The following is a 26,827-nucleotide window of genomic DNA, read 5'->3' on the forward strand; positions in this document are numbered from 1 at the left end:
TGAAAATTCGAGCATTAACTTTAACAGATTTTAATAAAATTATTAGACCTAAGGCCGGCTATAGACGGACCGCAAGTCGGCGTCGACTGCAAGATGCGGTTGCCGCACGGCGATCTGCAGTTTCAATATCCGCAATACACGGACCGCTCGAGCAGTTCTTGAGCGGTCGGAGCAGTCGCTCTGCGTTCGAGTTTCGTCGTGCGAATGAAAAGCAAAGTTTACGTATGGTCGACTGCATGATGCGGTCGTGTTGCAGTCGTGTACGACTTCAACGCGACCGCTCTAGAGCAGCGGTCGGCAACCTTTGGCAAAACAAACTAAAGGCAGGCCTCATACTCATATTAACCCTAGAAGCTCAGTATACCTACACAATAATGAACGGAAATAAGTTCAGTGTTTGTTATAAAATGACACAAACAGCTACGTTCTTAAGAGGCAATTACTACTAGCAGTATTAGAAAACACTGTTTTTGATACGTCATATAACTTATTCATAACACATTCACGGGCCGCAAGTAAGACGTTCGAGGGTCGCATGCAGCCCGCGGGCCGCGTGTTGCCGACCGCTGCTCTAGAGCAGTCGGTCCCGACTGCAACTTGTGTCCGTCTATCGCCAGTCTAACTCTCGTACATTTAACCACTCAAATATGAATCCAATCAAATAATTATACTGTAATTGTTAATTAAATTCATCTATCACCAGGTAGTTTCAAGAGACAAATTCGTAACGGTCACTGACACTGTGGCCTCACTAAATACCGTAACTATTACGCAACGCCAACAAAAACTATAGTTTACAAAACAGGGCTTATGCAAATATACAAAATTGAAGTATTACAAAAAGATAATTTAAATACTTCAATAAAAGCCCAATGTGACCTAAAATGCTCAAATATTAATTACTAAATGTTGCTCATACTTCGTTCGCGCAGAATTTGTTTTTAGGGTTCCGTACCCAAATGGTAAAAACGGGACCCTATTACTAAGACTTCGATGTCTGTCCATCTGTCTGTCTGTCTCCAGGCTGTATCTCAAGAACCGCTATAGCTAGATTTCAGATTTTTTTACAGATTGTGTATTTCAGTTGCCGCTATAGCAACAAATACTAAAAAACAAATAAAATTAATATTTAAGGGGGACTTTCATAAAATATACACCTATGTTGTCTCACTACGGGCAAAGGCCTACTACAAGTTTTTCCACTTACCAACACAGACAGACCAACTTATCTGTGAACTGAACGGTGGCGCTAGCAGTAATACAAAATTGTATTTCTACCAATCGCAGCAGTTCTGCAATTTGACATTTCCGTATTAGTGGCCGACGGCTGTAGTTCCAATAACGACCGTTTCACAGATAACTTGGTAGCTCTGTATCTCACTTTAGCGCCACCGTGGCCTGGCTTGTCTGTCACTAATGAGTCAAGTTCATCACGCCATCTTTTTCGAGGTCGGCCACGGCGGCGTCGTTCATCATCTTAGCATGGCCACCATAGAAAGGTTTATTCTTACGGTAGAGTAGACAAAGTGATGGATTAACAAAGTAAATGTGTCAATTTGTCCGCAAACACTGTCAGCGTTTCTATTCTTTCGCATTTCTTCTGTTGTCGTACTAAGCCTGCTGGTACCCAGTCTGTGGCAGTGGCATTTCAGTGTCGTAGCCTTTATGCCTATGTCTGTTATACCAGAATTCGCTTATCACGGATGAAATATGCAGAACACTTCATAGTTTATTCGTGATAAAAACCTAAAATGAACATTGGATACCGATTCATCAAATCTATTGAGATTTGAGAGGGCCGTTTCCAAGAAGTCAGCTCACTGTAAGATATTCTATAACTTAAAACCGCTTAGCTAAAATGACGAGAAGATCGACCTATTGAGGCTAAAGCATCTATAAGATACAAAATTCATTATTGTACTAGATGACGCCCGCAAGCCCGTTGCGCCAAAATTATGGCGCAACGGGCGAAATATTATGGGAAAATATGGGATGAAAAGTATCCTATGTAATTTCCTGGAACTCAAAGTATCTCCGTACCAAAATTCAGCAAATTCGGTTTAGTAGTTTGGGCGTAAAGAGGTAACAGATACACTTTCGGATTTATAATATTAGTATGGATTAATATGAGATCAGTGCGGCGGTTTGGGCGTGAACAGATAGACTGACACACTTCAGATCGGTTAAGTAGCTTAAAAATGAAGAGGCAGCGCAGCAGACAAGCATACCTTTCGCATACACAAAAATTATAGACCTGGGAGAGCCATGCTTCGGCACGAATGGGCCGGCTCGACCGGAGAAATACCACGTTCTCACAGAAAACCGGCGTGAAACAGCGCTTGCGCTGTAATTCGCCGAGTGAGTGAGTTTACCGGAGGCCCAATCCTAGGGGATTGGGCCTCCGGTAAACTCACTGAGCTGCAGGTGCGTTGCCGGCCTTTTAAGAGGGAATAGGTAAGGGGAGGGTAGGGAAGGAAAGGGAATAGGGGAGGGTAGGGAAGGAAATAGGGTAGGCCCTATTTCCTTCCCTACCCTCCCTTACCTATTCCCTCTTAAAAGGCCGGCAACGCACCTGCAGCTCTTCTGATGCTGCGAGTGTCCATGGGCGACGCAAGTTGCTTTCCATCAGGTTACCCGTTTGCTCGTTTGCCCCCTTATTTCATAAAAAAAAAGATCAGTGTAGATTACATAAGAATTTATTATATCTTTGCCGATCAGTCATCAAAGTACCTACTAAGCTTTCATTGTCAGTGTTACGAAATAGTTGTGATGATTGACACACGTTAAGTACTTTAATAAGTAAAGTCACGACTAAGTTGCTTTCTAGAGTACCAACGGAAACAGGGAAAACGTAGATCACGTAAAGATAGATATGGTTACAATTACAGAATAATTATATTCAATTTCTAGATCACGCCCGCAACTTTGTTGCGCTGAAATTAGTTTATCGTGCGGAAACCGTACATTTTTCCAAGACAATGTCCTTTCCCGGGACGTAAAGTATATCTATACAAAATTTCACCAAAATCCGTTCAGTGGTTTGAGCGTGAAGAGGTAACAGACAGACAGACACACTTTATCATTTTCAATATTAGTATGGATACGAAAGGTAGTAATTTTAACGGAAGCATTTAAAAACTCAAAAGCGAAAGGAAATTTAAGCTTTCATAAAACTTCTATTATTAATTTAATTTAAACATTTTACATTACATTGAGACGTGGGAGAGCCATGCTTCGGCACGAATGGGCCGGCTTGACCGGAGAAATACCATGTTCTCACAGAAAACCGGCGTGAAACAGCGCTTGCGCTGTGTTCCGCCGAGTGAGTGTGTTTACCGGAGGCCCAATCCCCTACCCTATTCCCTTCCCTACCCTCCCCCATATCCTTATTCCCTCTCAAAAGGCCGGCAACGCACCTGCAGCTCTTCTGATGCTGCGAGTGTCCATGGGCGACGGAAGTTGCTTTCCATCAGGTGACCCGTTTGCTCGTTTGCCCCTTGTTTCATAAAAAAAACATTACCTTACACACAAAAAATTTATACAAGATTTTCCATCCTTGCAGAAATCACGTATCCTTTGTTTCACGATATGCTAAGTCTTTTTAAAGAGGACTTACAGTACCTCCAAAATAGCTCGATCGATTCAGCGTGAAAAGATGCAGACAGACAAATGCATTTTTTTTCTGTATGATAACAATCCTTGGTCTAATGGCGTATCTATCGCATAATCGATCTATGGGTAAGATCTTGAAGCCGATCTTGTAATAATTGTTCCGTAACTTGGAAAGTCGGGAGCGTTTTCTATCGCATTCAATAATATAAACGACATATTATTGTCCACTGACTATTATAAAATGTCAATCGAAATATTTACGGTTCAATAGGTATAAGAAGCCCAACTGCATTTACGTAAGAAACAAAACGTAAGAAAAAAAACTATGAAGTCTTCTCAAAACTTGTTCACATACTTTTTTAATCGCTTATATTGGTCGATCATTGGCCAACGTGGAGAAGTTATTCTATTAGTTAGTATGAAGATCTTAAGAGCTGCTAACAGCAAAATATCTTACATTTATAAGCAACAAGACCATCCATATCAATAATAAAACGTTTTGCAGACTGAAAACCTAAGGCATATTGTACAACTTTTAAATCAACAGAATTTTGAAATCAGCTGACTAATGTCATTGACCCAACATACCTTATTTTCAGTAGAATATTAAAAGCTGGGAACCAATGAATCACTATACCTAATACTGAAGCGTTGTAGAATGTAGAACGAATCAATTTAACTTTCGTCACCCTATTCATCATTTCTTGTTACTGAAATGTCAACACCACTCCACAGATCATTATTACGTCATACGGAACACCATCAACCTGTCAATGCATTACGTGCGATGGTAAAAACTGTAATGAAAGTGAGTTTGGTTCCGTATGATCAGAACCGGTCGAGTTTCACGTTCACTCCCATGCGAGTTGGCCGACGCATTCGAGGGCGCGGTTCGAACAACGACCCTAATGGTTTATTTATAACAAATCGCTACTAGATGTGGCTTAGAGACATAAAACACTCAATGGGAAACGTATAGAATATTAAGTAAGCCATCCAAAAAAATAAATAAAATAACCAGTTTTTAACAAAGTAAAAATGGAGTATCCCAAGGAAGCGTTACAAGGCCTTTTCTTTTCTTTGTTTATAAAAACAATATCTTCTTTTTGATTGAAAGTTGATTCTAAACATGATCTCTATTTATTAACTGTTACATTGTAATGTAATTTAATATTGTTATCAAAATTGCTTTTATGGAGAAATTCTCAAACGTCAGTAAATCAAACTATATAGTAGGTATAATTATGATTTACGCTTCGTACCCATTTTAAGCACCTGTCAAGAAACAGAAATTACAAGTACAGTTGGAAATTCTCTGTGCGTAAAACAACAGTCGCACATTATAATAATTTGTGTCAACGCATCTTAACAATCCGAAATAACGGTTGTGCTGTCAGTTACATTGGATAATTGTGATGTTACTCGAAATTGTTATTAAAATATAGGTCACAAAAGTTTTTACCATTATTTTCTTTTTGTTTAATTTGGTGTGTCTATTTAAATTACAGCTATGTTTAGGTTGAACTCATTTTCGCTCTTTCATTTTATAATTACATATTTTTTTATTTTTTCGGTGCTATCGTTTACATTTACGTTTTATCTGATTGGGGGGTTCCTATATAAACATATTATAGGCTCATACCAGTAGTGAAGTTGGTAGCATGTTCCATGGGAAGCCCTATCCTGTGTGATAGGTAAAGATTTGGATGGCATTGAAAATGTGAAAAGTGAGAGAAGTTTATAGGAATGGATCTAATGCAGGAACCTCACTGATCCATAGCATAGAGTCTTCGATCTTGTTCCATCCATACACGCGTTTGAACATTCCATACTTCTGTCCTGGAGCTAATTTTAGTCTTAATAGTCTAGCCAACCTTGACATTTCTGTTTTTTAAACTCTACATTTCACAAATACCTGTTTTTAGGCCATAAGTTCAACTGCATGACTCACTTTAACTTATTTGAATATTTTTTACATTTTTCGTTGACATTTTTGTGTCTAACGACTTAGCTAAATTAATTACTAGATGTTACTTGCAGCTTTAGAGCGTAAATTCGTTAATAGCGCAAGCGCAATTTTTGAGATAAGGCTGTTCTATTTTCAAGGAAAAGCCCTAGACTTAAAGTATACCAAATAACTGCAAAAATGGTTCAGCGGCTTAAACTTGAATGAGTATCAAACTTGCAGATAGACGGACACAATATTTTCAGACATGAGAATTAAACCGACAACCAAATCAAAAGCCATGATCTAAACCACTGGACCAGGTATGTAAATGAAGGTACAACGAATTATACAAAAGCGATTTTGATATTGCTTTGATTAAGATTTGTGTAACGCTCACAAAAATGGCCCAGAGCCTGTAACCAAGGCTTTTTCTTTGTCGCTTCTTTACAGAATCGTCAATCAAAATGTATAGAATTGACATTAGACGAGTCGAACGTCAACGTCACATTCACGAAGTCTTAAGTCAATTCCATACATTTTGATCGGCGATTCTATAGAGAAGCGATAAAGGAAAGGTCTTGGCTAACGGGTCAGTTTTTTAAATTAATTTAAATAACGCGAGTTAGAATGCACTATTAAAGATAACATCAGTTGCGCAGTTCTCGCGAGGTTTTCGACACGATAGCCACGGGAACCCTATTCAGATCTAGTGCACTGGTGAACTATGGACTATGCATTATCTGACAAATTTATTTGACGAATGCTAGACATAGTCCATGGCAAATTGACTGGTTTCTTTTGCTAGCTTTTTGATCTGTTCATATTCGAATATACGAGTGGATGAAGTGGGTAAGTAACAATTATAAAACTGTAGTTTTTTGCATGAATGAAGGCTTTAGGACCGGGAAAATTATAAGGGAAAATATGAGTAATGGCAATGGCCTCCCCAGTGTATTCCATTTTTGTCGATCCTGCGCCACCGTTGGCCAGCCCGGCTGGCCTCCAGCTCGTCGCGCCATCTCTTCCTTGGCCGGCCACGGTTGCGTCGTCCATCTTCCGGTACCCACTCTGTCGATATCCTTGCCCAACGGTCAGAGTGCATGCGGCTTATGTGGCCAGCCCAATCCCACTTTAACTTGGCGGCTTTAATTCCGACGTCTATCACTCCGGTTTGTAAGCGCAGTAAGTAATCGCTACTTATGTAGTGAAATATTAGTTATCTGGTTTATTAAATTTTTCTTAAAAGAGTTGTTAAAAAGGTGTCATGATTCTATAATCATGACACCTTTTTAACGTAACAAACAGCTATAAAACGTTACTATGAGATTCAACAAAGTCATTCTTAAGCCTGTATTAATTAACACAAAGAATTATTAATTATTGTGCGATTTGATGTTGGCAACACCGACGAGGTCAGAGTGCATAATCGGCTTGACCTTGCAACACTACATTTACATTCGTCTCTCTCAGCTCAATGTCTGGGGCACGTTGTCTCTTAAACTGGCACTGAAAATAGAGATAGACTTGTTTGAATTTAGAAATTATTGAAAAACTGTGTTGCGTACTACGTTCGCAATATATTGTGTTGAGTGGGCACAAATTTGATGGCTTTAGACAAAGTGTAACAAAACATGAACAAAACAAAGTGGTAATACTTTTGCAGGTTGTGCATGTAGTTCCGTGTAAAAAGTTCATTGTAAAAGTAGCAGTGACAAAAAAATTACTTTTGACTTCTATGAGAAATGCCCTTACATCACCCAAACAAAAGTTAAAAACGTAACTCGTAGTATAGTTATACAAACTCTACTCATCTCGTATCATCATATAATATACGAGTTTTTGCCCGCGGCTTCGCTCGCGTTGAGAAGTATTATTATATACAAACTTTCATCCCCTATTTTAACCCCTTGGAGGTGGAATTTATCAAAATCCCTTCTTAGCGGATGCCTACGTCTTAACATCTACCTGCATGCCAAATTTCAGCCCGATCCATCCAGTGGTTTGGGCTGTGCGTTGATAGATCACTATGTCAAGCAGTCAGTCACCTTTGAATTTTATATAATTATATAGATATAGATATGAATATAGATTAATACGCGAGCGAAAAACTTTGTATCGAAAAATGCGGAAACGTAGGAGAATGAAATTTTGCACAGTTATAGTTTATATGGTGAAGGATAGTGCATCGAGCTAATATTATTTTGAAATTATGCTTTTATCGTACATTTTTTTAACAAATAATTAATAAAACATAACACACACTACATGTGCACACTACCATCTTTTTGAGTGATAAGCCTATACATACGAACAAACAAGCCTATATATACTCTTTTGTTTATGGTTGAAGTCTGTTGTCAAATTAAAAATGGATTGTTGTTTTTTTTTATATTTGAGATATTCAGTACTTTAAACGGGGAGCCAAAGAAAGAAGATAAATAAATTTAAGGTCGAATTTCGACCATTGGGCGATCTCTAATAATATCTATCTATGGATGAATCGTCATTGTCAGATGATGATGATGATGATGATGATTATGACGATGATGATGATAACGAAGATGATGATGATAATGATAATGACGATGATGATGATGATGATGATGTTAACCAAGAATGCGCAAGACGCTGAATTTAGTTCAGTCATGACTTGTCTTCTCAAATGATCACTTTATTATTCTAAGGACGCACGCAGAGGTTAAACCCTTTTACTTCACTATACCTTCGTCCTACATACTAATTCCTAATAGAAGACCCTTTGGTTAAAGGTTGCGCACTTTCAACATTGTGCATTAAACGATATCGAAACCGCATTTTGTTATTACAGTTTTAACATTTTTTGAAACGAAGTTACTTATCGCGCGTTCGGCGTAAAGGAGGCTAGATAGAACGATATTTGACCTCGACACTTTTTTATTAGTACATGCATGGTAGGGGCAGAGGGCGTTGATAGTATTCCTGTACGTCAACTAAATGGCTTTTTTGAGAATAAACAGCGACGCGTTGTTAGTATTCCTGGGCGACAAAAGATAGCTTTTTTTAAATTTTATGAGTGTATAATGTATATGTACCTATACAGGTTTTTTGAACATAAGAAAAAACTTCGTTCCATTCGGGTGTCCCTTGACACCTCTCAAATTTTTTTTAACAGAATTTTAAGTTTGACAGAATGTGTGAAATATTTAATACGATGACGCCCGCAACTCCGTTGCGTCAAAATTCGTTTGTCGCGCGGGAATCGTACATTTTCCGTCACAAAATACAAACATTGGGGCAAAAGTATTATATTATGTTCTTTCGCTGGAAACAAGCAAAACAGCAAAATCGGTTTAGTGGTTTAAGTGAAGAGATGACAGACAGTCAGATAGACACACTTTTATTATTAGTACAGATTTATTTGGTGTGCCGTTGTTGCCACTGTAACCTATGTAGGTTGTTGGTTGTTAAGTAGGTACTTAAAGACAGATTAAAATAAATCTTATAATTTCCCACGTAAAAATTGCCATGTTAACGGAACTTTGATCCGTCGCGCTTGGTTGATTTTCATCACTCACTTCACTATTCAAAACTTTTTTAGCAAAAAAGCTGATCAATTTTCGATGCGACATTAGCACAAGGTTGACAATGTGGGCAATTGACCAATGCTGACCCTTGACCGATTCCGGTCATTGAATCAAGACCCTGAACTCTATTCGATAGTATTGTTGGAAAGAACCTGAGCCTCTAGCCAAGACGTTTTCTTAATCGCTACTTTATAGAATCGCTTATGAAAATGTATGGAGTTGACATAACATCAGTCGAATGTTGAATTTATTTTGTCGAACGCTTTTTGTCAATTACACACACATACATTTTGATCGGCGACTTTATAAACCTATAAGGAAAATGTCTTGGCTAAGGAATCTATTACCGTTTCTTGCGATATTTTTCTTTATATCCTATGAGAAAGGACTTAAAAAGTTTCTGACTGCTATTTGAGTACTTGTTTATTTTTCTTGTATATTTCATTTATAATCTATAAATTTACTTACTTACCTATTAAATTAAAAGTGCGGAAGTTTGTCTTTATATCAAAACATGTGATATAAAGATAAATTTTATAATACTAAGATTGCCTATAAATTATACTCATAATGTAAGATACACCGTATGCACCCGGACAGGTGGGTGCGTTTAATTTCGGTGTAGCTACCGACTGGTCAGCGTAATGGAGGCCTACCCAAAAAAAAGTGGCGCGACGAATTGGATGCGTTCGACAAAAAGTGGCCAGTAACATCACAAGATCGCCAATTATGGAACAAAAGAGGGGAGGCCTTTGCCCAGCAGTGGGACACAGTGGGCCAATAATCTATATATTAATACGTGAGAGAAAAACTTTGTAACCCTTTTTACGATAAATGGTGAAACGTAGGTGCATGAAATTTCGCACATTTATAGTTTATATGGTGAAGGAGTGCATCGAGCTAATATTATTTTAAAATTATGCTTTTATCATATATATATTTTAACACATAAAACGTTACACACACTACGACACTACTACTAGGAAAAATTACAGATTTTTGAGTGACAAGCCTATACATACGAATTATACTCTTTTATTTATGGTTGAAGTTTGCTGACAACAAGTTGACAAATTGAAAATGGATTTTTGTTTTTTTTTATTTAATTTTAGATACTATTAGATAATGCTTAAACGGCCAATCTGAGATCAGCTGAGTCCCAGAGACAAGAATTGAAAAAAACTATGATGAAGTCAATATTTTTTACAAAATGTAGGTAGTAGTCCTAATGTCGTTGCAAGTAAGGTCGAATTTCGACCATTGGGCGATCTCTAGTAATAATAAATGTAAGATACTGCTCGTGCGCGTTGAGCTCTTTTCTAAGACGGGGCATATTTACAGCAGTTTATTACAAGAACTATGAATATTATACAAGGTGTTACAAAACTAAGTGATAATACTTTAGGAAATATATGAGTCCCCTTTATAGTGTTCTCTGTGAGAGTAGCAGCACTGAAAGAGTAACTTTTTTTTAACTTTTGTATGGTAAAATTTACCTTTATATGACGCTAGAGCACGCTATTATTTAACGCTAGAGCACTTGACCATACAAACCACAAAAAATGCTGTTTGAGCGGTGCTAATTTCACAGTAAGTATGTATAAGTCTCCTTTATGCAGTAAACTATAAAGGGGACATAGAATACTTTTTGTTCCGGAAAAATGTACGGTTCCTGCGTGATAAACTAGTTTTGGCGCAACGGAGTTGCGGGCGTCATCTAGTACATATAATGTAAAAAATTATAAAAAAATAATTTTAACTGACACTAGGTTATAAACGCGGATATAGAAAATTAAGTTAAGAATTCCAATAAATAACTCCTTCTTAGAATTTCCATTTCAATCTAAAATCATGTGGCATTATAAAATATCATTTAATTATAAAACTATTTGGTTTTTTACTGAAAATATTTATGTACAATGTAATATATTTAGGTTTATTTTATCAAAAATATAAAAAGCTTTTTAAATAGCTAAATGGGCATTAAGGAAGCCATTAAATGTGAATACGAAGTTTTGATAAGGTTCAAGAACGAATATTTTAATTAAAAAAAAGATAAAATAATAAATTATTATTAAAATTAATACATACCTATTACTTTTAATTCATACTAATATTATACATATGCAAGTGTGTTTATCTGTCTATTACCTCTTCTCGCTCAAAACGCTGAACCGATTTTAATTATGTTTGGAATAATACTCCCATGCCAGTTTTGGTGACGGTGGGCAGTTTCATTGAAACCGGGCAAGTTACGCAGGAGTTATTTTTATAGTGCCCAAGTGTGTGCGCAGTACACAAGAGCACTCTCTATTCCTTGAGTCTCATAACCCAGTGGAACGGAAGACCGACACGACTGGCGAGAGATCAGGCGCAGGACATCCTTGTCAGACAGTCAGGTGATCAGCCTGCATTGTCCTAACCAAACTTGGAAATAACATGTTTCCAATGCGGGAATTGACCCCACGACCTCCGAGTTAAGAGCCATGCTCTAAACCACTGAACCACTTGACTCAAGTTTGGTATGGAGATACTGTGAGTCTCGGTAAAGGACCTAGGATACTTTTTATCCCGAAAAAATATACGGTTCCCGCGAGGAAAACGGACTTACGGGAGTAATGTAGTACAGCCTTTCACAAAGTGGGCGATAACGCCCCCTTGTGGGCGCTGGAGGTCTGAAGGGTGTGGGACCTAGAAAAACATGGGAGCGTTGTGTAGATGCTTGGTGGGTGAAATATTTCATCCAGATGCATTTTAAATTCAAAGTGGGCGGTAGACAAAATAAGTTTGGTAACCCCTGATCTAGTATAATATTATATTATGTTTTCACCATTTACAAAGAACTAGACGGTGACCGGTACTTCATTCCTTTTGGCAGAAATTCCCAGGGCAGGAAACGGTTCCTGCCCTGTGAAATGGACATTTTCCACTACAAAAGCTATACTATGTCCTTTTCCATCTCTTTAAATATGTCTATGCCCAATTTTGTAAAAAATCAGTTCAATGGTTTAAGGAAGATGAGCTAACAGATAGATAAACAGACTTTCGCATACTTAGTTGACGCCCGCAACTGTGTTGCGCCAAAAGTCGTTTATTGCACGGGAATCGTACATTTTTTTGTAATAAAAAGTACCCTATATCCGGGATTCATAATATATATTTTCTCTCGACGACCTCTCTGGCTCAGTTGGTGGGCTGTTGGTAGCTCAAGCCGGGGGTCGCGGGTTCGAGATCCGCCGACGGAATAAAAAGTTTTCAAACTTTCTGGGTCATGGATGTGTATTAAATATGTCTATTATAACTATCGCAGATTAAACCAGATGATTATTGACTGCGACATAATATCAATTAATTCCATTTTCACTGAAATTGGTTCAACGGATCGGGCGTGAAAAGGTAACAGACAGACGGATACATTTCGCATTTATATATTAGTATGGATAAATTACATCATACAAAGCTTTCTGAAACAACTTCACAGAACTTACCGCCCACCCATCCACGTTCGCAACCTCTGTACGTTGCTTAACCTCATTATAATGCCAACGTGAGCATTGACAATAGATTTACGAAATACAATAGCACCAACATAATAGCGGTAGAAAGCCAAATATCAACAGCTGTTTTGTGAACCGTTTTAAAATACATTTATTTTGTTAATAACGTAAAACATCCTACGTCTCTATTCATACTGCTAGTTTGTTATGTACCATCGAGGAAATAGATTCCAAAGCAGTTGACAGACCAGCGTCATTTGGTCAGATCATGTCAATTCAATTTTAATTATTTTGTACTGTCGACTGAGTCTGAAGTAACGCGACCAAACTACCTTGGTCCCCCATCTGCCTAGGAATCAACTTCTCTGATAGTATAAATGCTAGCAACGCACCTAATACTCCTCCGATGCTCACACTAAATACTTGCAAGACAAAGAAGAATGACAGAGAAGTCACAAGTACATTCATGAGCATCAGTAATCGTTTTCATCAGGTGATCCATTAGCTCATTTAACTGCTTGTAATAAATTAATATCAGTAGCTGACGGAATATATATCGTCGTTTACATTTATTTAAAATTTATATCTTTCAGGCAGATTTTTTCGAATTAATATCCATACTAATCTTCTATCTATCTATACTAATATTATAAATGCGAAAGTATCTCTGTCTGTCTGTCTGTCTGTCTGTCTGTCTGTCTGTCTGTCTGTCTCGCTTTCACGCCAAAACTACTGAACCGATTGCAATGAAATTTTGTACACAGTTATTCTAGAGTCTGAGAAAGGACATAGGCTACATTTTGATGTGGGAAAATATTTTATTTCCATGAAAATATCGATGAAAATTACTTCGCATTGCGCGTGGCCAGCGCTCATCCCGGGGGTCCTAGGTTCGAGTCCCGCAGGCGGAACAAAAAGTTTTCAATGTTTCTGGGTCTTGGATGTGTATTAAAATAATATTTAAAAAATCTTAAATATATTTTATGTATAATATTATAAAAAATCCAGAAATATATCGACGCGATGCAATGAACATTTTAGTTCTAATACGATTCAACAGATGGCGCTTTTTTTTTACTTCGTTGTAACATAGAACTAATCATACTTATTAGTTATTATGTTTTTGTTTATAGTTTTTAATACGTTAGAATATTATGTTTAATAATATTATCACTTGCTATAATAATAATCAATCTATCTTATCTTATAGAACTCCTACTGCATTTCTAAGGAGTTCGAGTGTGTTGTGTTGGCCTATATTCCATCCAGAAAATATTTTTACATTTTAATTCTAATATATGAAAACAGATGGCGCTTTATTTTTTACTTCATTAATAAAACAGAACTAATCATACCTACTTTATTATATATTATTGTTTTTATTCATAACTAGCTGTTGCCCGCGACTTCGTCCGTGTGGACTTTAGTTTATAGCGCGCGGTGTCAACAAAATTTGTGTCAAATTTAAAAACTTTTTAAAACCCTGGTAAGTGGTACCCCTCTTAGGGCCGCGCAGCGCGCTACACCGGAATAGCAGCGCTGAAAGTGCTCGCCTCGCCGCTGCCATTCCGGTGTAGCGCGGCCCTTAATTAATCAAAATACCCAAAAACAGCTGTGCAGTATGCACATAATCTGTACTAATATTATGAATGCGAAAGTATCTCTGTCTGTCAGTCTCGCTTTCACGCCAAACGCCAAAACTACCGAACCGATTGTAATGAAATTTTGTATACTGATAGTCAAAAGCCTAAGGACATAGGCTACTTTTTTACTGGAAAAAAGGGTTGTAAGGGTCGTAAATTTGTTCAAAAAATTCATAATAGATGGCGCCGTGCGTCTTCTACATCGCGCTGACGCTTGCTCAAAAGTCTTTCTATAAGAGGTGGTATCATCTTACATTTAAGTCTCGATTTTTTTCGATTGTTATATCTATTCTACGGTATTAAATAACTCAGTACTTTATCTGTGCAGGCAGTGACGTAACCTTAAGACCAAATTTCACCAACGGCTGTTAAAGTTAATGCTCGAATTAGTATCACGATAGCTGTTTCGTTTTTCATATGAATGAAAGAGAAGACAGGATATTTTAACAAGCTGTTAACACTAACAGACGTTGGTGAAATTGGGGCTAAACCTATCAATGATAAATAGTTTATGGGTAAAGTTGTGTAATTGGGGGGCTAAATAAGCTTTAAAATTTGGCATAATATATAAAGTTTAACATACAAAAATGAAGTACTTATTGTTTGCACACTGCACAGCTGTATTGATTTAAGGGGTACCAGGGTTTTTTTGTAAAAGCTTTTGACACCAATTTTGTTGACATCGCGCGCTATAAACTGAAGTCCACGCGGACGAAGTCGCGGGCAACAGCTAGTATATATATATATAAAACTCAAGGGTGACTGACTGACTGATTGACATAGTGATCTATCAACGCACAGCCCAAACCATTGGACGGATCGGGCTGAAATTTGCCATGCAGGTAAATGTTATAACGTAGGCATCCGCTAAGAAAGGATTTTGATCAATTCGAACTCCAAGGGGTTAAAATAGGGGATGAAAGTTTGTATATAATAATCCTTCTTAACGCGAGCGAAGCCGCGGGCAAAAGCTCGTAATATTATAAATGCGAAAGTGTGTCTGTCTATCTGTTACCTCTTTACTCCCAAACTGCTGAACCGACTTTGCTGAAATTTGGTATGGATATACTTGGAGTCCCGGGAAAGGACATAGGATACTTCTAATCCTGAAAAAAAGTACGGTTCTTGCGCGATAAACAAATTTTGGCGTCATCTAGTAACTAATAGTTGAGTATTTTGCGGTCATAATCATGTCTAAATTTAAATGCCCTTTTAAGTTTATACACAGCTTTATCGTAAGCAAAACCGCAGGTAAAAGTTATATAACAAAACCCATAGCATAATCATGATATTACGTAAGAAAGCTCATAGGGTATTAGGTCAAAGTATAGTTGAGATTTCTAATGCAATACCTGTGCAGTTATGCAGTTTCGGATATTAAGAGGATACACCAGGGGCTAGAGAAATGAAAAAAAAGTACATGTAATATCTATAGCTGTCTCCCTTACCTCAAGCCTATACCGCAGAACGCGATAGAGACAACTGCAGAAAATCCAGAAAATCAACGATTCGTTGTCCCCTGATTCCTTCTCCAAAACTGAACCGATTTAAGTACTTTTTTCATTAAAGATTAAAAAAAGGCTTGAGCTGTGTTCCTATGTTTTGCTTTTTTTGTATAATCTAGCCAAATCTGTTTTCTGGACGTTCGAACACAGCGGAAAATCTGGCCATTTTTTTAGGTTTTAGAACGTTCATATCTTATTTAATAATTAAATTATGAAAAAAAAGAAAACATAGGGACATTGTATTAGTGGCCGTAGATATTCAGGAAAAAATTATAACTCTACTAGCATTATCCAGGGAGGAAACAGGGGACAACGTTTGTATGGAAAAAATGGCGGTGTGGAATCCTCTTAAGAATGGCGTCTGCGAGCTGGCAGAAGAAATACTTACGATAAAGTAGGAGCAGCTTAATTGAAGACGTGAGTGGAAGAATCGAACAAGTAACATTTCGTAACATACGGACAATAACTCATTATTTCCCTTATTATATTCATAAAACTTGTAACTTATTTACTTCATAACCTAGCTAATATATCTGGCTACACAGTTTTTCAATTTCAAATATTTTTTCCGGCCCTAAAGCCTTCATTTAAGCAAAAAAACGGGAAGTTTTTGTGTTACTTACCCTATTCTTCCACTCACGTCTTGAATTAAGACACTTAAAAAAGTCGTGGTAGTTAACACAGTGAAATCTTATATATAAAATTCTCGTGTCACAATGGTAGGCCGCGTACTCCTCCGAAACGGCTTTACTGATTTTAACCAAATTTTATATGCATATTCCGTGGGTCTGAGAATCGGTTACTGGGTACTTATTATATTGATAAGTGCATTTGTTGAATAAATAATAGTAAATTATTACAACTCCAGACCATTGTTTGTGCGACGGGATAGCGATGGACGTTGCCATGGTGATGGTATTTAGTCACTTCAATAAAATAATACGTACATACGCAAAGAAACGTTTGCCGGGACAGCTAGTCAGGATATAAAAATTTAACAGTGGCTTCTGGGGCTGACGGAACACAAAACTATACAGTAGTATGTAGACACTTATTATTAACACGCGATAGAAACAGAGCAAAAACAGGAGCTGAGTATACTAATATTATACTAATTACTATTATACTAATATTATAAAATCGAAAGTGTATATCAAAATCGGTTCATCCGGCATCCGTTTGGATGCAACGATGCCCACACGGACACACGCATAGGCAGACAGACAGAAATATACGTCAAACTTATAAAACCCCTCGTATCTATTGTCCTCGAGGATTAAAAAAAGCGTTTTAAGCAGTTTTGGCCGTTTATTGAAGGAAGAAAAATACGTTCGTTTATTGAAGGAAGAAAAATACAAACTCTTACATTACATTATACTTTTTAAATTATTTTATAGTTTCCTGTGCGATAATGTATCTGGTTTCATATGGTTCGTGACCAATTAACAAGGTGGTCCCTCACGATATACTTTCAAACTCATACGCAGGCCGAGTACTACAATTGTTAAACAATGATTAAACCTAAGTTTAAATTTTTATTTATTTTAAAAACACTTTTTTTACTGAGATTGTAGAGTCATGTGCACAAATAAAATTAAATTTATATGAAGAAAGCAGCACTGTAAATTGCAATGTAATATTGATGATGATGATAATTAAAAAAATGTTTACTGCAAAACTTACAACTTCTTTATTGGAAGTCTGTTAAAAAATAATCACTTTAATTAATTAAAATGATATTTTTTTATTATTTTAATAAATTAAGTGATTATTTTAACCCAATTCAGTCGTTTTCAAATATAAACTTACAATAATAGTAAGTTTATATTTGAAAACGACTGAAATAATAATACATAATATTATGAATACAGACAAACAATAATAATTTATTGGAAAGATAGTGTCACGTTAAGTAATTTGTTTCTAAGTTAATCGAACGTTAATGATTGTTTAAATAACGGTGAACTCCAACCACATTTGGTATTTCACATGATTTCAATGTGATTGATCATGACTGACGGACAAACAGATTAAATGATAATAATCAGGTTTACAAATTGACATAGACAAATTTTGACACTATGCCGAGACGCCATTAATACACAAAGAGACAACTCAACAAGGTAAGGTTACACCAAAACGTAACTTCAACAATGAAATATCTACAACTGAACATATAACTCCTACTTTTTTGGAAGTCAGTTAAAATCAAAGTTAAGCAAAGAGATATGCCATTGGATGCATTAGCATGAAAAGGTGCTACGAGAATAAGGCTCTACACATCTCGCAGGTCCAAAATCCATACTAATATTATTAATGTGAAAGTGTGTCTGTTTCTCTATCTCTCTCTCTCTGTCTGTAATTATGTATGTTAAGTCTTTTTTTATGAAAAAAGAGGGCAATCGAGCAAACGGGTCACTTGTTGGAAAGCAACTTCCGTCGCCCATGGACACTCGCAGCATCAGAAGAGCTGCAGGTGCGTTGCTGGCCTTTTAAGAGGGAATAGGCTAATAGGGGAGGGTAGGGAAGGGAAGGGAAGAAATAGGGGAGGGTAGGGAAAGGAATTCCGTTGTCTGGTACCTGTAAAACAAGTCCTTCAGGTACTTAGCACGAGGCCAGACTGACTTTATACTATTATAATTGGGCCTCCGGTAAACCCACTCACTCGGCGAAACACAGCGCAAGCGCTGTTTCACGCCGGTTTTCTGTGAGAGCGTGGTATTTCTTCGATCAAGCCGGCCCATTTGTGCCGAAGCTTGGCTCTCCTACGCCCAAACCGCTGAACCGATTATGATGAAAAGCATGAAGATACTTTCAGTCCTGGATAAAAAGTATCCTATGTACTTTTTATCCCGGAAAAATGTACGGTTCCCGCGCGATAAACGAATTTTGGCGCAACGGAATTGCGGGCGTCATCTAGAGTACTCTATAAATTGTAAAAGTATAGTTTTCTATCGAATCTAATAAATACTTGCTTTAAAATTGAACTAGATATTAACAACCTCTACTTATCTTGCGATTTCGTAAAACTTGTTATATTTAATTACTGTGTTAAGAATAATGTTTTCAAAGAAGTTATTATTATAAGTACGGTCTAAATATAGGTAGAGCTAGAAAATTTAGATAATTGTGAGCTATTTTGGCCAAATGTATGGTAATATTGAAGAGGCTACACGCTAAGAATTTAAAAAAATCTCTTGCTAGGCTGTAGGCATCCTGCGAAGATCCTGAAATTCCTACAAATCAAAAAGACACAACTTTATTTAATGAAAATGTATTAAGAAACAAAAGGTAATATGAAAGTTATTTAGAGCTGCAAATTGTTTTTTTTTCCTTTTTTTTCGCCCAATTTTCTTCAAGGCCAGGCCTTGGTTCGATAATGCCGATTCTATTTTGTTAAAAACCGAAAACTGCAACGTAAATTTATCGTTTCATATGTTCTGTTTTTGGTTTCTATGGTCTGCCATATCTACCTCTACATTCCTGTATTCTATGGTGCAAACCAGTTTCAGCCTATAGATTTGGCTACTCACATTTTGTGGTCTAGTTATTCTGTTGCAATGTTTACTCCTGACCGCCTACGGAATTCATAATTTAAGGTATTTGATTACAGCAATAAGTTTTGGCACAAACTTAGAACAAAAACTTGATGATATTTTTTGGGATTTGGTACATCTGCCTTAAGGTGTCACCCCTATTTCACGTTGCAACACATTGCATTGCAGTTGCAGTGAATTGACAAGGCAATGCAATACAATGCATTGCAATGAGTAATTATTCAAAACTAAATTTTATTTTCTGCAAAAAAATGATTATTTGATTTGTCAGAAATTCCAGTGGATATGGCCTATTGGGAATTATATTCGTTGCAATGTAAACTGACCCTTACTATAAATTTTCTGTAGTTGTTTTACGAAATGGCTGTCTTTGTTTAATTGTTTGCCCGTCACGTTACAAATACCGTCGTAATTCGCGGTTACCGCGGTTAGACAATAAGAAAGTGTAATTTCAATAATTACAAAGTTGCAGTAGTAATTATTACATTTACTTTAATTAAAATTAATTAAGTGAAAATATAATTGACTACTAGACGACGCTAGCAACTGCGTTGCGCCAAAAGTCGTTTATCGCATCACCACACTTTCTTCCGGGATAAAAAGTATCCTATGTCCTTTCCCGGGACTCAAAGTATCTCCATACCAAATTTCAGCAGAATCGGTTCAGCGGTTTGAGCGTGAAGAAGTAACAGACAGACAGACAGACGGACAGACAGACAGATTTTCGCATTTATAATATTAGAATGGATGGCAAGTTTAATAATTAAGTTTTCTAATGATAGTTTCAACTTTGGCGGTCCCGCTTTAGTCTGAAAAATTTTAGAAAGTAAATACATATACTTTACGGCCTCTCCGTTTGGTCCATAATGGACAAATAAGTATAAGCTATTGACAAATATCGCTGGCCCCGGGCAACAAAGTGGTAAACGCCGGTTACGCCCTTTTTAATGTTATTCGATTTTTGGCTTCTCTGAGTATCGGTCTATCACCCCTATTTATTTCATATTTTTAAATTAATATTTAGTTAATATGACAATGATAGCTTTATTGCACGGAAAATTCTCTTAAAACTAAAAATGTATTCATACATTACTCTATGAAATATAACACAAAAAACCGGTGAACATCTTAACACTACATATCTTAGCAAAGAATAAGAGTATTGAATTTAACGACGTTTTAGGTAATAAACGTATTACAACATATTGCGCCATACAAGCCCATTCATCCCGGATTTTTTTGTAATCCCGGCGCCGTACTATCATGTCACGCTGAACGCCTGCATCCCTTTGACTCCTACGCATGCTTTCTAGTATGGTTTACGTAAACTTATTAGCACAGGAAAATCAAACTTTTGACCTAGGAATTATTCGCATAGAGCTGAAAATTTGTGGTGATGTAAAGTATACTATTGTAAACAAAACCTCAAAAGTCCCCGGCGATCCCTTGTTCTAAACAAATTATTTAATGCCAAATGTACGAAAATGAGTTTTTTTTCCGTTTTTTTTTTTCAAACGGTTATTCGTATCAGAAAAGCGTGTAGGACAAGATTGTAGATCATTAAAAATTCTATAAAAAATGATATCACTTCTATTCATACGACTTACCATTCATTATAAATAGTGGGTTTAAAGTTTGTGAAAATCAAATATTTACTAGTTATGAAGTAGAAGAATTTGTTTATGTTTTTTGTTCGAAAAATCAAAAAAATATTTATGCGTTGAATAGTCTATTTATTGAGGAAGGCTTGAGGCTATATAAAATCACTTTGCGACCTATAGGAGCGAGGAATTTGAGGAAAATGTGGAAAAAATGGGGATAAATATTTGAAAGTGCTTATCTCACGAACTACTGGATATTTTTTTACGGTATTTGACACAGATATAGAGTAGACACCGATAAGGGATATAGGAAAAAAATTTTGGCAGAAAAATGTATGGTTCCCGTTAATTCCTAATTTACGTGAGCGCAGCCACGTGGAACGTCTACTATATACGAGGGCTGTTAGATATGTTCTCCCAGACATACTTCTGCGTGACTTATAAGCGTATAACTTATACCACATACATCTTAAAAGCCACGCTTTTTGTAGATTGCTTTGTTAGGAAAAATTGTTTCCAAAAACGCTCAAATACGTATTTATTCATTTTTAATCCGTAACTCAAAAATAAAGTTTCATGTTCCTAACTTAAGAAATGACGGACTTTCATTCAGACTTTCAACCCCTATTTCACCCCCTTCGGGGTAAAATTTTCAAAATTCCTTCCTTAGTGGGTGTCTACTTAATAAAACAACCCTACTCACCAAATTTCGTGACTGTAACTTTAACAGTTTTTGCTCAGCGATGATGAATCAGTCAGTCAATCAGTCAGGACATGTAATTTTATAAGTATAGATTGGTATAAAAATTAGCTTTCATATGACAATTCAAACGCTTTTTTTGGACCACTGTACGCTGCACTATAAACAAATTAGCTTATTTTGTCTCTCCTGAACAAAACGATTTTTGATATTAGGCCTTTATTGCCCGGGGCCAGCGATATAAGCAAATACGAAGCTGGGAATTAGTCTATTATCGTCCATATATGTGTGAAAACTTGTAATTGGCCTTCCTGTGTTATTTTATAACTACTTGTTACTCTAGCTGTAAGTTTTCCTAAATAAATAAAAAATAAAATAAAAAAATAAAAAATATTCGCCGTCGTTTGTACAATGTGCTGTAAACACCGTGGGAGAGGCAAGCTTCAGCACGAATGAGCCGGTTCAACCACAGAAATACCACGGGCTCACAGAAAACCGGCGTGAAACTGCGCTTGCGCTGTGTTTCGCCGAATGAGTGAGTTTACCGGAGATCAAATTTTCTTCCCTACCCTCCCCTCCTCCCCTATACCCTCTTAAAAAGCCGGCAACGCACCTGCAGTTCTTCTGATGTCCATGGGCGAAGGTAGTTCCTTTCTATCAGGTGACCCGTTTGCTCGTTGCCCCCTTATTTTATAAGAAATAAAAATTGGTGTAATCATGGTGGCAATTATAGTTATCCATCATGGCCCTTAAAGGAATTTGGTCACAATTTCGTCAGCTCTATATAATCTTGTTGAACCAGTTAACAACAGTATTAATTGACAGTACCGCACCCAAACTATTTCGACAATGCTAATTTTATTATAATTTAGGTAAATGCCTCGGCTGTACTCTAAAATCAAGTTAAATTAAGTAGATTGACTATTGAGCATAAAGTTAAGAGGGTGACTAACCCAAAAAATCAAACATCGTCCTTCTCTCTTCACACTCACGCCCGTCTTTCATATGCCAGGTGAAAAAGGACGACGCGGATTCATCGCCAAATTAGTTTTCTCGATAAATATACAACATTTTAAAAATCCGCTAGGTCGATCTCTCAATAATAGAATATTATACAATGTGTTAAAATATTAACTTAGTTCAATGCACGGTTATGGCAATAAATAAAAAAAACGTGAAAATTAGATGCATCTTTGTGATTTTTTTTCTATCGAGAAAATTTTAAGATATCGTGTTTTTGCTCAGATCGAACTCTCGGAAATATAATGTAGTATCCAATTTTAGAAAATGATACAATTCGGGGATTATTTCCAAGTATAAAAATGAATTATAAAATCGACACTTTAGGGTTAGTCGCCCCCTTAATTGAGAGATAAAATAAGAAACTCGTCTTAAGAATTAAGAAAGTAGAGCCGAACCTCGCTATTAGTTTAATAAAAGAAAAATATAAATGGCTAAATATATGCTTATTCCAAAAGTACCTGGGCCTCTATCATGAGCTCTTAAAGCCAGCCAGAATACTGACTGGCTCGCATTTTGGTACCATGACCTCTATTTTCCAGCCAGTCAGTGGTCACGTGACACAAAACTCACTTCTCCATTGTTAACTGAGTAATAATTTCGTATCATTTGGTATCATGACAACACTTCTGACATAAGCTCGCTTGCTTTTACGTCAAATACAGCAATTCAATAAACACCAACCAACGAGTAGCTTTTACTGAATAGTTTACATTTTAGTAATTTTATTTATCAATATTACATACTTTTTAGTCTTAAATTATATTGCTATTTAGTTGGTTAGTTACTTAATAAGTTATATTTTAGTCTGTAGCATATATTTTAGTGAAAATAATTCGTTATTAAAACCAAAAAACTTAACATTCGAAGTGTCCAAATTTTTGGAAAACGATTAAGTATTCTCAAGTTAATCACGAACTGATACATAAGTAAAGACGTAGAGACCTTAGTAATCCATTTAGTGTTAGTGAGGTTTCAGAATAATAACATAAGTGAGGTGTAGTATACCTATATGTCTAGTCAACAATAAGGTTTGCATTTGTGCGATGAGCTAAGACTGCATTGATTTAGTACACAAGAAACACATACAAGGTATAAGGAACACAAGTGTTGTGTATAATTACTGTAAAACAAGTATGAATTTTCACCAAAAACCTACAGGTACAATCTTATAGTTGCATTGTAGGTTTTTGTGTTATTTCACAAACTATTTCCTTGTAAACCTGAAGTATTTTGGTATATGCATGATAAACACTGCACCAAAGAGGTAAATAATTCAATATTACTTACTTTTAACAAGAATTTTCAGAACACAACCTTTTAACCTTTAGATGTATGTATAACATGCTCCGGATAAACATTGACACACCTAAACTACTAGAAAAGTTAAATAATTGATATGATATTATCAATCCCAATTAGAAACCCAATTAGCTAAATTCTCATATGAGCACTTTTTCATTTATAACTTCTTCTCTTGACGACAATATGGTATTATATGATGGGAATAGTGTAAATCACTAAATTTTACTCAAAAACAAAAACCTACATTATAGTACTTTTCCAAAAAAGACTTACTTAATAAGAATTGCATAACAAACATATGGAACTTATTGTTCATAAAACATAATATTATCATAGGAACATATATTATTATGTATTACCAAAAATACTTTTGTACTTACCTCAATAATAATAATAAGTATTAGTTTTATATTAAATTAAAACTTACTATGTACTTCTTAGGAACCTATCTTAGGAGCATTTCGTACAATCTTTTGATTGCAGTAGGTCTTTGTGTTATTTCACAAACTATTTCCTTGTAAACCATGCATGATAAACGCTGCACCAAAGAGGTAAATTCAAAGGTATTACTTTCTCAATAACAAGAATTTTGAGAACACAACCTTTGAAACTTTAGATTCAAGTATATTCACGAATAAATATTGACACACACACATACACCTAAACTACTAGAAAAGTTAAATCATTGATAATATAAAATCCAAATTAGCTAAATTCTCATATGCACTTTTTCATTTATAACTTCTCTTGACTACAATATGATATAATATACAATGGGAATAGTCACTAAAACTCAAAAATATAATCCTACATTACTTATAGTACTTTTTCCAAAAAGACATAACAAAAATTGCATAACAAACATACTTATTGTTCATAAAACATAATATTTTCATTGGAACTTATATTATTATTACCAAAAATTCTTTTGTACCTCAATAATAATAATATTAGTTTTATATTACTTATTACATTAAAATTTAAAATACATGAGGACTTTAGTAAGTCCTCATGTATTATACATTTTAAAAAGATGTGGTCGTTTTAGGGACCTATCAGACAGAGTGGTCACGCGTTGAAGCATTTGCGTTGGAGCAGTCAGTGTGTGACTGAGGAGCAATTCTAACACATTCAGAACTCCTCCTGTGTGAGTATATAGAGATACTCACACGGGAGGCATTCTACAACATAATACAACACAAAGAACACAAAACCCTTGACCGCTCTCTGTCTGAGATATCCCAGGCAATTTCCCATAGTTGCAACTTGCAATGCAGTTTCTAATTGTTATTGGTTTGCCAGATTTGCAGATTTCCGCTGTATAAATATTTTTAGAAGTATAATATAAAAGAGATTTAACACTTGCCTATCTGATACTAGGTTGATAATAAGGTGTAAGACAAATGTAGTACCTATTGATGAAAGCTGTGTATGAATATGTATCTAAGGTAGGTATATTTAAGTGAGAAAATAAATGAAAAAACATTTAAAAACGAGTATTTATTAAATTTCTTTTAATTAAAGCTTTTGAGTGAATATATATTATCTTCCTAGGACTTCGTCATCATTACACTTGCTATTCTTTATTATAAAATGTAGTACTTATAGTATCTCAGTGTTAGCAATCATCCTTTATCCTGAAAAATATTTGGTTCAGCGTACACAGTACTAATAATGTAAAATGCCTTACAAGGCACAAAAAGGGGATTATTAAACTTATAAATTGCCTGTTTATGTTACAATAATACCTATTTGAAAGCTCAAAAAAACGTAGGTGTTCAAGAATGAGTTCAAGTTCAACAAACTATGTTCAACTCATGACATCAACTCTGTTGTAATGCATGTAATTGTAATCCACAAGTTTGATGCATTTCTAAGACTTTTTCATGGTAGATTATTTAGCGTAGGTATCAAGTAGGTATAGGATATAATAAACTTATCAATTTCTTGCATAAAACATAATCTCTATAAACTTAATAACAATATCCAATTATCTTTTTTTTTTTGTCTCCTTCTTCTTCTCTTTTTTAATTGCCGACTCAGTTAGTTGCCAATGTCAGAGAATTCTTTCTCCTCTAGATCGCCATGCTTGTGATAATATAAACATGAAGGAGTGTTATTTTCTCAGTGTTTTCATAAAGGGCTTATAAAATACCAAAAGATATAAATAAAACCATTTACACATTTATAATAATTACCTTTAAATACAATAAATCGGTGCAAAAGTAACTATTCCTACATTGACCACGTTTTATATTAGAAAATAGTATATTTTATAATAAAAAATATTAATCTTTTTTTAAACTATATTTTCATCTTGATTTACAATTTTTCCGTTAGTCGTTATGGCTAAGCCATTTCAATTCCTAAAAAAAAAAACAATTCCGTTAGTCAAATTTGACGTTCGTGTTTGACATTTCTTAATCCAGTTCAGAGACAAATATTACAGGTTAAAACCATTGAGAAGTAAAAGTGCACATGATACGGAAACATAACCATTCACTTTACAACTGTTTACATACCTGCACGGATTAGCTCAGGTTTTGACAAAGTTAATGATAGGGGGGCTGTACTGATAAAAATACCAAATGTAAATAAATGACTTTTATAATAACCTCATAAATACAAACCTATTATAATTCAAAGATTTTATAGAGTCTTTCACATCATATTTATGTTAATTTATTCTTGAAATATTGCTTATCGAAAGACAAGTAATGACAAACTTTCAGAACAAATTAAAAAACAGATCATAAAAGAATTTATGCAAAAATAAAGGGACACCCGAATGGAACGAAGTTATTTCTTATGTTCAAAAAACCTGTATACATAATATATTATGTACACTCAAAAAAATTATATATCTATTGACGCCG

General features: G+C 35.6%; 1 protein-coding gene across 1 annotated transcript in view; it reads right to left on the reverse strand.

The window, feature by feature from the left end:
- Nucleotides 1-6,973: 6,973 nt before the first annotated feature.
- Nucleotides 6,974-26,827, reverse strand: part of LOC121737450 — a 32,321-nt gene continuing 12,467 nt past the window's right edge. Inside the window, exon 3 of the mRNA XM_042129128.1 lies at nt 6,974-7,066. Coding sequence (XP_041985062.1) covers nt 6,974-7,066 — 93 coding nt within the window. The remainder of the gene's footprint in view (nt 7,067-26,827) is intronic.

The sequence above is a fragment of the Aricia agestis genome, chromosome 20, assembly GCF_905147365.1.
Source record: "Aricia agestis chromosome 20, ilAriAges1.1, whole genome shotgun sequence".
Lineage (NCBI taxonomy): Eukaryota > Metazoa > Arthropoda > Insecta > Lepidoptera > Lycaenidae > Aricia > Aricia agestis.